The sequence below is a fragment of the Tenrec ecaudatus genome, chromosome 9 (genome assembly GCF_050624435.1).
Source record: "Tenrec ecaudatus isolate mTenEca1 chromosome 9, mTenEca1.hap1, whole genome shotgun sequence".
Taxonomy (NCBI): domain Eukaryota; kingdom Metazoa; phylum Chordata; class Mammalia; order Afrosoricida; family Tenrecidae; genus Tenrec; species Tenrec ecaudatus.
In genome coordinates, this window is record NC_134538.1 from 108,160,220 (window position 1) to 108,175,877 (window position 15,658).

Genomic DNA, 15,658 nt, shown 5'->3' on the forward strand with positions numbered 1-15,658 from the left:
TCTTTGGCAACTTTCAGAGAATGCAAAAATCAACAAATGACAGCTGACCGAAAATGCATATTTTTAGCCACACAAATGTCTTGTTTTTCTTTTGAACTTTGGAAGATATGTTTTCATGTTGTTTCTGTTAGTTTCTCTATTACTGTTCTTGGTTTTAAGGCACAAACTACTTTTCTTCCCCTTAATTTAATTATTTATTTTTGAGGGCAGGAGGAATTACATTTTTGAAATCTCTTTTCTATAAAACATTACAGAAGTTGCTCTAGTAAGAAAAAGCTGGGTTTATGTGAAATATGTCAACTAAACCTATCAGAAAACATGAATCAAAAATTCAAATTCTAAGTCAGCTCAGCATTATTGACGCAAAATTATTGATTAAACAAAAGACATCATATGTGCATTGATGTGTGAATCTGTATCCATTCTTGGTAGCATGTAATATATGCAACTGCTTAGCTCTAGCTTTCCTTGTGGCCACATTACCATATCATTTAAATGTATCTATCATTTATATGTAAATAGACAAGATGAATGCCTTCGCCATAAGACAACAATTTTCGAATGGCAAACAGACACAGGCAGACATTAGCAAGAAACAATGTTGCAAATATCCACTCTATCATACATTTTAAGGAAAAACAGAATATACTCCAGGTTTCGGAAAAGAAATAGTATGGCAATTACAAAAGGGATTTAGGACCGTCACAATCCTAACAGCCTTTCTTCTCAATAAAAGTCTCCACCAACGTCATCTGTATCTTATAAATTACATGTTCCCAGATCCATCTGTGGAAATTGGGATGTTAATTATCATGGTTACATTTCACGATTCCACAGTTTAATGCTGGAGTGGTGCTACACAAATGCCATATGTTTTTCTAAGGGAACTGGAGAAAGATTAATTATGAGTTCAAGTCCAAGTCTTCTAGCAGTAATGCTCTCAACACAATAAGATCACTACAATGTGTGATATGCAAATTGGAGGCTTTAATTAATAGCTGAAATACCAACTGAGGGGAAAAGCTCATGTCTAAGCTGTAAGCCGCAGGCTTTCCTCCAAAAACACATCCTAATAAAGATGCTTTGGAGAATCCAAGTTACAAGTTCATAGAAAAGCACATTTTTATTGTTGTGTGAACTTCTTTGATAGGGTGATCACCACCATGCTAATTTTATTCCATAGGACATCTTAGTAATAACTAGGTCTTAATAGCTAATATAATATGTAACACATCATACTATATACAATAAATTCAACAGCATTTTCCTGGAAACGTGTTTTATGAGCCATATCAGACAAGAATGTCTAATGTAAAATAGTTACTTCAGCATAGCAACATAAAATGGAATGCCTTACACCCAAAAGAAGTTCACGCAACCATTTTTCCGCCCCTTTAGTCTTTTCAGTGAACTTTTCGGACACATCCTTAAGGAGCTCTGGTTGGCAGTTCCAACACAGCTCATGGCTCGGAAGAGCAAAGGATCGGGCTCTCTGTCCCTCGGAGGATGAAAACCTAGAACCCTACGGAGCAAGTCTACTTGCTGCTCTAAGATGAAAATCTACTCAATGGCACCTAACAGCAACAATGAAAATACTGTAAGAATTACATTCCTATTTTAATTTCATTCTTAACTAACGCATCAATTCCTGTTTTACTTACCACATATTCAAACACAAGTGTCAGCGTCTCCTTGGTATGGATAATGTCATGAAGCAGCACTATGTTAGCATGCTTTAGTCCTTTTAACAGAGATGCTGTAAAATAAAGTGAACAATGTGTGAGACAATTTATCACAGGTAACAAATAACTAGTATGTTTCATATTACCATTTTGGCATATTGTCAGATAAAAGATATCTATCCTGCCATGTTCCAAAAGCCAATTTAACAAGTCAAAAATGATAGAGAAACAAGATTTTCATTAGGATGACTCTTCCCAATTATTTCACCTGTCATTTGTTATTAATCTCTAATGAGATTCTATTATGGTCAGCATGTTTGGTACATAAAATTCCTTTCACTTGCTCACTTTACTTCCTAGGACAGTGATTCTCAACCTTCCTAATGCCACGACCCTTTCCTACAGTTCCTCATGATGTGGTGACCGACCCCCCCCCCACTTTACTACAGTTCCTCCTGCTGTGGTGACCATCCCCCCAACTATAAAATTATTTTTGTTGCTCCTTCATCACTGTAATTTTACTACTGTTATGAATTGGGTGATCCCTATGAAAGGGTCGTTCGACCCCCAAAGGGGTCGTGACCCACAGGTTGGGAAATGCTGTCCTAGAAGATGGTCTACCTTGATATATAGTCCATGGACATTTGAAAAGCAGGATTCTTTGCATCCTGCTGCTCTTGGGTAGAGAGTTTTATAAATGTCAAGTAGATTGTTAGTTCATGGTCCCTTGAGTATTTCTATATTCTTGATATTTTCTGACCATCTCACACCTCAAATTTCTTCCTAGTAATGCTTTTACTTCTTAAGTTTGCTTTATGTGTTATTACTCTATCTACAACTGTTTCCTTTTAATTATGGTTTGCATGGTATATATATATAGTTTTTTAATCCTTGCTCTTTTAAAACACACACACACACACACGCACACGCACACACACACGTGGCATAATGGTTATGCACTTGGCTGCTAACCCACCAGTCAGCAGTTTGAAACCACTAGCCACTCCCCAGGAGAAAGGTGAGGCTTTCTACTCCATACGGAGTTACAGTCTTAGAAATCCATAGCAGTTCAATCCTGCCCTACAGCACTGCTACGAGCAGGAAATGACTCTATGGTAATGAGTTTGAGGGTTTGGGGTGTCATTCTATACATTTGACATCTGAAGTGAATTTATAGTAGACGGCATATTGGTGGATATGCAAATATTGTTGTGTCAGGTCATCTGTCAGTTGAGTCAAGTTTCCTTTAAGTGCCTTATACTTTAATCTCAATTACTGATTTGATTTTGTTTGTATTTCTATCCCAATTCCAAGCTGAGGGAGGTCAGCAGTTTGAACCCATCAGCCTCTTAAAGGGAGAAAGATGAGGTTTTCTGTTCCATCGGGATTTACAACCTTAAAATCTCAAAATTCTACTCTGTTATATAAGGTTGTTGTAATTTGGCAGTTGGGTTTTTTTGAAGACCCAACATTCAATCACCTTTCATTTCATATTTTGGTCCATTCTTCATCTAGAGTAATTACTTCCAACAAGTTTCTTGCCCGATACATCAAAAAAATCCTTATGAAAAGAGTCCACTCAGATTTTCATAGATGTGACTTACTTTGTTCTGTTACTATCTGTTCAATGGAGTCAGTTCCTAGTTCGAGAGCAATCTCTTGCCTCTTTTCTATGGAGTTTTCATGATGATTCAGATGAGGAGAACTTGGGAGTACCTTCTTGTTTTTTTAATATCTAGAAGATACTTGTTGAAAATCAAGGATGTTACTTGGAGGACTAAGGTATGCCTAACCCAGGCCGTCCTATTTTCAACCACCTCACATGCATATGAAAGTTAGATATTGAATAAGGAGGATTAAATAAAAATCAATGCATTTGACTATGGTGCTGGTGGAGAATACTGAAAATACCATGGACGGCCAAAAGACCAGACAAATCTGTCTTGGAAAAAGTATAGCCAGAACGCTCCTTAGAAACAAGGATGAGGAGTCTCTTTCTCCTATACTTGGGACATGTTATCAGGAGTGACCAGTCCCTGAAAGAGGACTTCATGCTTGGTAAAGTGGAGGGCAGCAAAAAAGAGAAATGTCCTGGACAAGATGGACTGGCAGTGGCTGCAAAGATGTGCTCAAACCTAAGAACAATTGTGGAAATGATACAGAGCTGGACGGTGTTTCCTTCTGCTGTACAAAGATACCATCATTACGATTCGGAACCGACTGGACGGTACCTAACAAAAACAAGAGGACGCTTTGTCTCCCCCTTTTATTTTCTCTTTCCTTTCAGAGAGAGGTATTCAAGAGTACCAGCCTTTCAGTGTGTGTGTGTGTGTGTGTGTGTGTGTGTGTGTGTGTGTGTGTGTGTGTGTGTGTGTGTTGAAAAATGTGTGTGTGTATCCCTATTTCTAAAGCAATGCTTTCTTCTGGCTGTAAGTTCTGGCCCAACTTTTAACCCTCTTTCCCATAACACTGAATCCTAGTTTTATCTTTCTGGAATAATTATAGTTATGCCTTGTCCATTTTCTCTGTGTTACTCTACTTTTTCTAAGACTGTAAATTTATCTTAAGTTTAAGTTTCCCTGGATCCACCCTCTGTAACCACAGTTTTTCCCTAGTGATTTTGAATGGAGTCCTGGTGGGATAGTTGTTTACACAATGGGTTGTTAACTACAAAGTCAGCAGTTCAAAACCACCAGCCACTCTGTGGGAGAAAGACAAGGCTCTCTACTCCTGTGAATCTTCAGGCTCAGAAACCAATAGGAGCAGCCCTACCCTGTGCTGTAAAGTTGCTGTGAGTGAGAACCAACTCACCGGTGGGCAGTGAGTTTTGGGTTTGGTTTGGTCCGTGTACGGTGGTTTGGCTTCTTTTTCCTATTGGTTTTGTGACTTTGTGGGTAATGTGAATGGGGATGTTCAAGGGCAGTAGGCCACGTGCACTGCTTTCCCAATCTCACATCAGGAAAAACAGAATTGTTCCAAACTCCTAGGTCAGAGTTCAACACACATTCAGAGTCCAATGAAGCAATGAGTGACATTCATTTGGGTATCCCAGAAGTGTATGCTGAGACAATCATTCCATTTCCACTGCCAGACTTCTAAATATGTGCACCAACACACGCACATCTATAGATATCCCTTGAATGAGAAAAGAATGTACAAATAGTTTATCAACAGAGAGCCGGCAGAAATTCAAGTATGACTCAAAGGAGGATGTGCAATGAGGGTTAACACTGTGGATGGATAGATGGATGGTCAGATGGATCTTGGAAGAAAGCAGGTGATAGCAGAAAGGTATTTACTTTGGTTTTGTTGACTATGCAAAAGCATTCAACTGTGTGGATGGTAACAAACTGGACGGCACTGTGCAGAACAGGAGCTCCAAAACACTTAATTTTGCTCATTCAGAGTCAGAGTCTATGGGTAGACCAAGAGGCAGTCATTTGAACAGAACAGCAACACGGTGTGTGGTTTAAAATCAGAAAAGGTGTGTATCCTGGTTGCATCCTTTCACCATACTTAGTCAGTCTAATAATTACCTAAGAAGATGAAAAAAAAATAAAGAAAACTGTGGCATCAGGCTTGAGAAAGCCCCGCTCACTCACTACTTGTGAAATGCAGATTATAGACGACCTGACGTGCTGACAGTGAAGACCTGAAGCACAGAGGAAGGCCATCGCCTGCGCCTTCAACACGGATGGCAGAAACTTAGGAAAACAGCGATCCTCACAAAGGAATTAATAAGCAGCATCATGATAAACAGACAAGATTGAAGTTATCAAGGATTTCATTTTTTTCTTGGCCTCACAATCAATGCCCATAGACACAGTAGTCAAATTCAGAGGGGAAAAATCAAGTAATGTATTGCATTAGGAAAATCTGCCCCAATAAAAAGTAAAGAAGTAATTTTGAAGACTAAGGTAGGTAAGTATGACCCAGACCAAGATCTTTTCACTTGCCTCATATAAGGAAGACCAGAGGATGAGTGACGCCTTTCAATCATGTTATTGGGTGAAAAATATTGAGTACACCACAGATTCAATATTTCATAAGAACAAAATAACAAACAAATAAGTCAAGGAAAAACTATAGTCAAAATGCTCCTTAGACATGGGGGAGGTGAGACTTTGTCTCGCTTACTTTGGACATTTCTCAGAAGGGGCCAGTCCCTGAAGAACGGCATTGCTTCTTCTAGTCGAGAGTAAGCAAACCAAGAGGGAGGCCCTTAAAGGACAGTTGAAATAGTGACTTCCTCCAACCCAGCAAGCCGTGAGGATGGCGCAGAATTGGCAAGGGTTTCCTTCTGTTGTACATAGGTCGTTCTGACCGGAACCAACTCCACAGCAGCTCAGAGCAACAAAACAAAAATGATGATTCATGCTGAATACGCAAAACACAAAGTTCCCTTGATATTATGGTATGTATTTTAATAACATGAAACCCTAATTTTGGATTTGGGTCATGAATCTATACAGTTTGATGAGAAAAACAAAATATAAAATATTTGTATATGATGTCAAAAACATTTTATTCATTAAACAAATTCATTTCTTCATTAACTAGCCACAAGCTTGCTTGCTGAAAGTGAGGAAGACTTGAACCACTTGCTATAGAAGAGCAAGGATGGCAGCCTTCGATGTGGATTACTGCACAATATAAAGAAAAACAAAATCCTCACATGTGGTAACATAATCATAAACAAAAGAAGGATCGAGGCTGTCCAGGATCTCATCTCGGTTGGACCTGCAATATATGTCCATGGCAGAAGCACCGCATTGTGTGAAGCTGCAGGACAAGACCTCTCTACGTCACTCTGAGGACTAAGGTGCTCCTGACTTAAGCCCTGGCCCTTTTCACTCAACTCACATACCTCTGAGAGTTGAGCACGGAGTAAGAACTCAAGAAGCACCGGTGCGTTTGAATTGTGAAAAGCACCACAGACAGCCGAAAGAATGAGCAAATCTGTCTCGAAGGAGTTCCGTCAGAATGCTTTCGGAAGTTAGGACGGCGAGACTTCGCCTCGCATACTTTGGATTGTTCTCAGGAGAGTCCCGTCCCTGGAAAAGGGCATCACGGCTGGTAAAGCAGAAGAGCTGCAAAAGGAGGAAGGTCCCTGATGAGACGGGCAGGCACAGTGGTGGCAACGATGGGCGTGGGCATGACAACTGGGAGGAGGCACAGGGCCGGTCAGCGCTTCATTCTGTGTCCACAGGGTCGCTACGAGTTGGAACCTATTCGGGAATTTATGAACAATGGCAACACAACCTGTGGCAGGTAATGGGGCCCCGGAGGTATGGTGAACCCCTGAAAATTACCCACATCCAGAATTAATAGTGAGGTCCAAAAATACCAGCAAGCAACAAATGCTAGTGAGGGTCTGGACAGACTGGAACGTGGTGTGAGCGCTGTGAAAATGGGGCGGTACTTCCTTAAAAAACTGGAAATAGAAATAGCATATGATCAGAAGCCTTTCGATTTGGTCTATACGCTAGAGCACCGGGCCTCAGCCTGCCTAATGCCACGACCCTTTCATAAAATTATTTTCGTTGCTACTTCATCACTGTCATTTTGCTACTGTTATGAATCAGACGACCCCTGTGAAAGGGTTATTTGACCCCCAAAGGGGTCGCGACCCACAGGCTGAGAACCGCTGCTCTAGAGACCTGAGCGTCACAGCATGAATCCATATATGGACACCATGTGCTTCACAGCACTATTCAAAATAGCCCAACGATGGAAACCACCTAAATGCCCAGCAACGGAAGGATGGGTAGCAAAGGATGGCACAGGATGGAGGACGGTGCACCAGTAGAGAACAATGGCGAATCTACAAACAGCCTGTTTCCGTGGGATGAGCCCGGAGACATCCTGAGTAAAACCAGGACCCCTCCTGTAAAAAGTCAAGAGAGGGTTTCACACCAACAGCACGAGCAGTGGTGGTTACCAGGGATGGAGGAAAGTCGGGGTAGACTGACTGGATGGTCCATACGCGAGTTAAATCAGGTGCCGGACAAGGTCAGAGATAAAAGGGAAGGAGGTGAGCCAGAAATGATGGTGGCAAAGGAAGGCATTTTGAAGAACGCAAATGTTAAAGCTAACAAAGGTGAATATTGTTCTCAATCTAACTCTCTAATAGCAGAGAGCTCCGCGAAGAAGCATGGGTAGACTGCCGGGCCGATCAACTACACACACGTTTCACAGAGGAGAGCGGCACACGTTTACTTAACTGAAGTCACAAAGGAAAAGAAGGGCACCCACCAACACCACAAGACTCCGAAAAGGGCCTGCGCTGAAGCGAAATTGGTACAAGTGGCTCTGCCTTCTGCGGCAGGCTTCCCTTTCTCAGAAAGACCCCCAGCGGTGCATGGTGTGAGCATAGTGTGTGCATTCTGTGTGGCCATTGCACTGGATGCTGGAATCAGCGTGAGGACTGAGGGCCCGGGAGGGGCAGCTGGGGTCACAGAGGGTCAAGTAGGACGGAAGATTGAGGTCTCTGACCTTTGCCTGACTGGCCTTGTGTGGAGCCGGCTTCTCCTTCTCGATGTAGACAAAAGAGGTTAGCTGTGCCCATCCACCCCCCACCGTCCTCAGGGATGTATTATTATTTTATACGTGTCAAATAAAGCTCATCTGGATTCTTGACCTATCAAATATGACCTCCAAGAAAGGGCTGCTTTGATTAGGCTTAGTTCTTTCTTTTTTTTTTGGGGGGGGGGGCCTCAATTGGTTTATTGACAATGTCCCATGACATCATCCTCCACTCTCAGGATCAAAAGAACCCAATACAAGTCCTGAGGTTGGCTTCTTAGCATGGCTCTCCTCCCTGCAGGAGGGCAGAGCAAGGAACCCCCTCCCCCATCCCATCAGGCCACCTCTGGGATGGGCAGATGCCTGAGCATCACACAGCGCCACCCCCTCTTTCCGCACACCTTTACTGAAGTGGCCCCTGCCTGCCCTGAGGCCACCCTAGAACAGTCACCGCGGAAGGACAGAAACCAGACCCAGACACACACTTTTGCTCCCCCTCCCCCAAACTGTCCCCACTACTCTCCAGATCCAGGTCATGGCAAAGGGGGCTGGCAAGGAGGGAATGGGGAGGGCTTCGGCCAGGGTCCCCCCTGTTCTGTTCCCCTGGTCTCTGAGGGGCATAGGCTTAGTTCTTATAGCTATAAATTTCAGTTGCCTCTAGGCAAACCTATTGCAGGACAACATGATACTCTTAATCATTAGATAAAGTTTCATGAACAGTTAACTGTCCACAAGAAGGTAAGTTGGTGTGGCCGCGGTCGCCACTGGAACACAGCACGTTCTCTGAAGCGGAGCCTGCAGCGTCCGGGCATTTCCCAAGGCCACAAAAGGCTAAGCTGCCAGTCCCTTTGCTTCATCTGTCTGTCAACTTCACACACTAAAGACTTTATAGTACGAAATGCCACAAACGATTTTATCTGAACTTTATCCATTAGCCTGTAAGCGAGGACTGAATCACAAGCATTACAATAACCATAATAATACACCTATAAGTTTTTAAAAAGCAACCGCTGCATACAATTACCAGAGCGTTCGGTACAGTTAATTCCAACCACTGCACCGTCCTCCCCCGCTTCATGATTCAACTAGTCCTCCATCTTAAAAATGAAGGCTTTAAGCAGCTCGCTGTCAATGACTGCTCGTTTCCACATGGACACTTACGCCTGCCGCTAAGTCTTCAGAGGTACACGCAGCTTGGGGACCTGGTCGCCCTTCCACAACACAGTGTTGGAAAATGATGGTCAGGTGAACCCATTAAGATCTAGCCTGTCTGAGGGGAGCAAGACTGGCTGAAGTGAACTAAAGACGTCCTGAATACCCATCACAATGGAAGAAAGGAACGTGGCTTTGGGAGGTAAAGTTAACAAATGTCCTTTTAACATCATTTGTTAGCTTATGGGATTTCCTTTTTCAGGACATTCTCTCAGGTTGTCTCATTCTGCAGTGATTCATCTCTCTTGGTGACTTCTCTTTTCTCTCCATTACCGCCTTGCCTCTCCTGACACTTACACCTACGTTGTTGATTTCTCAAGGTAATGTTCTCACACTCATTATTTCCCACTGTGTTTTCCCGCTATTTCCGTGAAACCCAACTCCTGCCATCATTCATTTTGGGGGTGGAAATATTTTCCTGATAGAGACTGAGAGAAACATCATGTCATTTTCTTACCACCTCAAAAATGACATCTCAACGCCTCCATGAAGCAATGCTAGTAAATCTGAAATCTATCAGATGAGAGGTTTGGGTTATTTTTATATACACAGTTAAAAACACAGGTAAGTAAATATCAATGCCTATATTTAAAAGGAAGCCCTCTTTGAGATTAACATAACGAGTATGCATTTGGAAATGCAGAAATGCAACCATCTCAAATGGATGTTAACTGGCTGAAGGCAGTATTCAAGATTCACCAACATTAGACTATGTGAGTCCTGGCTAACTTAGAAACTGCCAACTTGGCAGCCACGGGGTACAGTAAACAAACAATCCTGCAGTAACTGCTTTGATGATGAAAAGCTAGTGCCCTGGGCTGCCAAATCAATCCCGATTAGCACCGACAAGGCCTAGAGCCAGTCCGTCCGTCCTCTGCTTCAGGAGAAAAACTGTCAAAGAATAGTCCATCGATTTTAGTACTATAAATGCAGCCCACTGACATTAAGCCCATTCTAACTCTGGATGGGAGCAGACAGCCTCATCTGTGCCCCCTGGAGCAGCCGGTAGGTTTGAATCGCTGACCCTAAGGCTAGCAGTTCAATGTCTAAAGACCTGCGGCACCACGTTGTTTGTTTGTTTGTGCACGATTTAAACGTGAAACAAGTCCTGTAACATTGGCATCAGTAATTGTAGCCTGGTTGGTTTCCCCTTCAATTGAAGCTAACATATGGTAACATTTCCAATTCATTTCACTGAAGAGGCTATAAAGAGGTGGGTGCAACAGTACATGATGTAAAGACTTGTAAGTGGGGTTGAAGATGGACATCCTCACAGTAGCTGTAATGCTATGATGCTGAAACAGTAAGTAGTAAAGCACTCTTGATGATACAGGAAATAGTGCCTTTGACAAAGACGACATCTCAGGAGAATTCTGAGACAGAGTCCACCTTTAACTTGGCAGCAAGATTCAGACATCTACAGACGAACTATAGTCAAACAGCCTCAAAAACTGAAAATAAACATCTTGCACTGCTTCCATCTGAAAATAAAATGAATTTCATCAAAACTCCAATTCTATCATTAAAATGAATTTTGAATGCAGAGAAACCCAGCCTGACTCATTTCCAAGTCCAAGACGTGTGCATCTTATTCTAGTAGAGCTAGTGGCCTCACACCACGTCCAGGTCATTATTTACCATCCCATTGAAACAGCAAAACCAAACTCCGTGCTATCGAGTCAATGCTGACTCACAGTGAGCATATAGGAGGAAGACAGCTTGTTCTGTGTGTCCCCGAGACTGTACATCTTTACCTGAGTAGAAAGCCACATCTTTTTCACACAGAGCAGCTGATGGTTTAGAACTCCTTCCCTTGCCGTTTTCAGCCCAAAGAATAGCATACTATATCTCCAGGGCTCCTAGGAAAGGAAAGACCACAAGTACATCCAGTCTCTCCGCTCTCCCTGCCCCGTTAGCCTCTGGAAAGAAACTGCACTCACATCGTCTTCCATCTTTTCATATGCTCTGATTGCGTGAAGTAGGGTATAGAGGAGGAGCTATTGTCTGCGTTTTCCAGAAGACAGAAATAATCAAAAATCCAAACTCACTGCCATCAATTCATTTCCAACTCATAGTGACCCTCCCTGTGGGTCAACAGAGAACTCCCCTGTGTTTCCCCTTCTGTCATCAAGTCCATGCCGAATCGAAGGACTGGATGGAATGGTCTACGTCGAGTTTCCAAGACTGTATCTCTTTCCCGGAGTAGAAAGCCACATACTTCTCCAGCTGATTGTTTCAAACTGCTACCGTGTGGATCACGGTCCAAGGCGTAACCACTATGGCACCAAGGCTTCTCCTGAGAATTGTTTACAGGAATGGCCGGCCTTATCTTCCTCCCACAGAGTGACTGGTGGGTTTGAACTGCTAACCTTGCAATAAGCAGCCCGGTGAGTCGCCACTACCCCACCTGGCCAATTAAACCTACTCAGTCAGGAAACTTTATAAACTAAGGCATTTTAATTATTTATTCATTCATTATCAGAATCATCATCACCTGACTCCCAGAACGATTCACAGACTGATCTCTCATCACTATCATCACTGAAATAGCTCAGCGCCACCTAGAGATGAACTTCTGTCGCTTTTGATGTAATTATCATTGTCGCCAGCATGGCCTGTCCTGCTGGCCCACAACCTCCGCCCTTCCCAAGCCCCTTCGGTTGGTTTCTAGGTTAGATTTCTCCAAGCAGAAGACACCCACTTGCAGACTTCTGTAACCATCATCCGTTTCAGTTGTCTGGAATCATGTGGATGATGAATAATGGGATGTATTCACTCAGCCCACTCCCTTCTTAGGAAAGTCTTGAACAGGTGCTTCATGGCAATGTAGCCCAGCTGAAGCTTGCAGGTGAAGCTCCCAGGTCTGACTGCCATATGGGCACAGCCAATATAATTTTGAATCTTTTGTTCTTATGACAAGGCATAGCATCAAAGATAAACAATGATTACTTTGAGAGTAATACCACACTACCACTTGGCCCTACAATATTTATCTGCTTCTACTTACCTACGCCTTTATCATCAATTCCAACTAACGACACCTGAGGCTTTAATTTCCCCCTGTGGGCACTGCAACCAAGACCTGCAGTGAAGCAAGCACTCTCATGCGGAGTAGTTGTAAAGGATCATTTTCCCATCGGAAAGAGCTAAAAGTCATGGCAACCAGAATATTAAAAAAAAAACCCAAACAAACAAAAATAAAAAACTCCACCCAAACCACTTCTGTGTTAGTTACATCCATTGCAGAGCTAACACGTACAAAGATGCTCCAAGTCACCCGGAGGCTGTTGGCCTATGGTGATGCTCAATCTCAGGGAAAGGTCATTTCTTCTCAATAATTTAGAAACTCAGAAGAAACTGCCTTGAATCTGGGATCCCTTTTTCATGTGTCAGAAGCTTCACTTTGCTCTGAATTCCAACAGTAGAGACAGCTTGACTTTGATCCCTCTGAGTAATCAGCCAACCATTCAAGATGTTCCATAGTTCAGGCCATCTTGCTTTGGGCCCACAGCAACCTGAGTGTTTTCACAGATCACCGTCTCCCTTTGTGAGCAGGTGACTCTCCAAACTCAGTTCTCACTACCACTCTGATGCTTGCTCCTTCTCCTGTCACAGTGCATTTCAGTTTTAATTCACGATATGGTTCTGAGAGGCTCTACGATTTAGATCTGTTCACTGAAGACATACACACAATAGAGCTGATAGTTGGTTGGTTCTAATAAAGAGTGAAAAACTGCTATGTGAGGTTTACAGGAAGCAAGGGCCACTTTAAAGACGCAGAAGTCTATGACTAAGGTGGTTTATGGTCAATGACCAAAGGCATTGGCTCTAATAGGCTATAATTAGACTATGTCGTATAGACCTAGCAGATAAAGCATAGTTTAATGGTTTCACTTAATGATCATCTGATGAAATTTCCACATTCAACTGTGGAGCCACGGGTGATCAGGTATCAGTCTGCTTTGTTTATTCCTCCAATTAAACTTCAGATAACTATGATCAGTATGCCAATGCAGATGGAATTGAGATTGCAACCCAGAGTTACTCCTCCACCATTTGTACCAGTGCAGGGAGGTTTCCCTTTGTGTGCACTTCCAGATGCAAGCCCCTGATTCACAGCAGCAGGCTCCAGGTTCCACAGTGCTGCAAGGGCCAAGGGGTTACCCTCATTACACTTCGGGAACTGCTAGATCTAGAGCCCTTTTAGCCACTGTCATGACGATGCCTGTCAGACAACTAGGGAGGAATATACAAACAGGGGGATGGATATAGCTCCTTTAACGACATAAATAAGATTCAGGAGAGCCATTCTTGCAGGTGGAGGAGCTGGGGGGAAGGGCGGTGTTGTAAGAACATGCAAATAAGGTGTATGGGAAGGACTGCGACACTGGAGTAGGCCGCATCAGAGAAATAGTGGCTGTCAGCGCAGCAAGACCACCCGAGCAGGTGGTGGGTTTCCTAGCCCTCAGAGGGTGATGGAGGAGGAAGAGACTTGCTGACAGAGCGAACTGCCTTTGCACAGTTACTGCTAGAACTGAAAGAGCTCTCTAGCAGCTGCCTAAGCAGGATAGGGGCCAGATCAAGAGGCCAAGAGCTAGACAGACATGCCTGCATGTAGCTGTTCCTTATCAAAGAACTGTATCCTAAGTGTTATAATACTGAACTGTAACCTGTAAGCCCATACTAATGAAGACTGTGTGTGTCTATGTGGTCGCTGTAAGGAATTACTGAGCCCACGGGAGATATAGAGAATGTCACAGAAGGGGTGATGGTATGTCAGAATTGGCAAAAATATTGGAGAGTGAAGACATGTCTGATCTCTGCCACAGGAAGCAACTCTGGGATGTTGATTTTGATTCATGCTGGCCCTTGTGAAGCCAAAGGAGGTCAAACACTTTACTCTCTGCCATTGTTACCGTTACCAACTTAAAATAACAGAAACAAACAGCTTCACCTGCTTATTTCCCTGCTTTATACTCCATGACTTCTTCTACTCCTTTTGTACAAACAGGATCAAAAGTAACATTTGAAAACTGTGGAACGATGGCAAATGAGGCAGCTGTTCATTTCTGGAACTGTAACAAGACACTGCGTGGTATGCGCGTGGGCATGCTCTGCAGAACTTCGTTCCAATCATTTCATCACTGTGTGTGTTATGTGAGTGTACATGGTATTTAATTGGGCACACTACGTGTAAAAAACAGAACAAAAAGTACTGCTTTAAATCACAGAGACCTTCATTCAATAAAAAACATCAAAACATGAAGCCATTGTTGGTCAACATATCTTTCCTCCAGGAGAAGTACTGCAGAAGGTGGTATTTTGATCTCTCTAACTCTTCCCCAGATAAGTGTGCACTCTTAAATTCACATCATGGGCAAGCAGCAGCCTGGGCACCCTCCAGGAATCAACAGTGTTCCTCTCAGAAGCCTGCAGGGGAAAGGCGCATGAGCTGACTGCACTCCTTCAGTGATGGGCCTCGGTCACCTAGGATGCACTGTGGGGCTGAGACAGTTCCTGGTGAGTTTGTGCTTTCTTCTGTAAAGCAGGCTGGGAGAGGGGCCAGGAGCACGGTAGGTGTACTCAGTGCTGGGCCTTCCCTGAATTATATCTAATACAACACAAATACACATGGACACACACCGGGACCATACACTAATCACGGAAACTGTGCCACTGATCTCTTCTTTGCTTCTTATGCTACACAGCACACACACACACACACGCATGCACACACAGTAGGAAAGGAGGCCACAGGTGACCCAAAACACAAAGTTAAACAAAACACAGATGGCACAAACATGGATACAACATACACTTAAATTAGCTAAAATTACACTGAAGATGTAAAGACACGTTCTTATCCACCAGATGTTTTTGTCCAAATGTGAAAAAACAATGCAGCCGGTGAGGAACACTGTATAAATATCACATAAATTGTTTTCTCTGCCCTTCAAAAAGACTGCTGTTGTTTTTAGCTGGGCTTTTCTATTATGGGTTGAGCAAAACTTCAATCTCCACTGCTCATTCCCCTTGTTCTCTCCCCTCATTTGCCCAATGTCACAGACCTCAAAAGTGGTGTTGGCATACTGCACACCCAAACATCCCACCGTGTAAGCAATACTTGGCCACCCACCACTCAATTACCGGGCCCAGGGGGTGTGTCGGGGCTGTTCCCACAGCGCGGTCTCATGGGATTTCATCCAGGGTTCACGGAAGAGCTTCAAGGAGCATGTGCC

The 15,658-nt window shown here is 43.4% G+C and overlaps 1 protein-coding gene across 2 annotated transcripts in view; it reads right to left on the bottom strand.

Moving 5' to 3' along the window:
* The window catches only part of CDK14 (cyclin dependent kinase 14), a 671,591-nt gene that overhangs the window by 361,225 nt on the left and 294,708 nt on the right, over positions 1 to 15,658 (bottom strand). For both annotated transcript variants that reach the window (XM_075558444.1, XM_075558445.1), the window contains exon 6: positions 1,662 to 1,756. In XM_075558444.1, the coding sequence (XP_075414559.1) occupies positions 1,662 to 1,756 (95 nt within the window). The remainder of the gene's footprint in view (positions 1 to 1,661; positions 1,757 to 15,658) is intronic.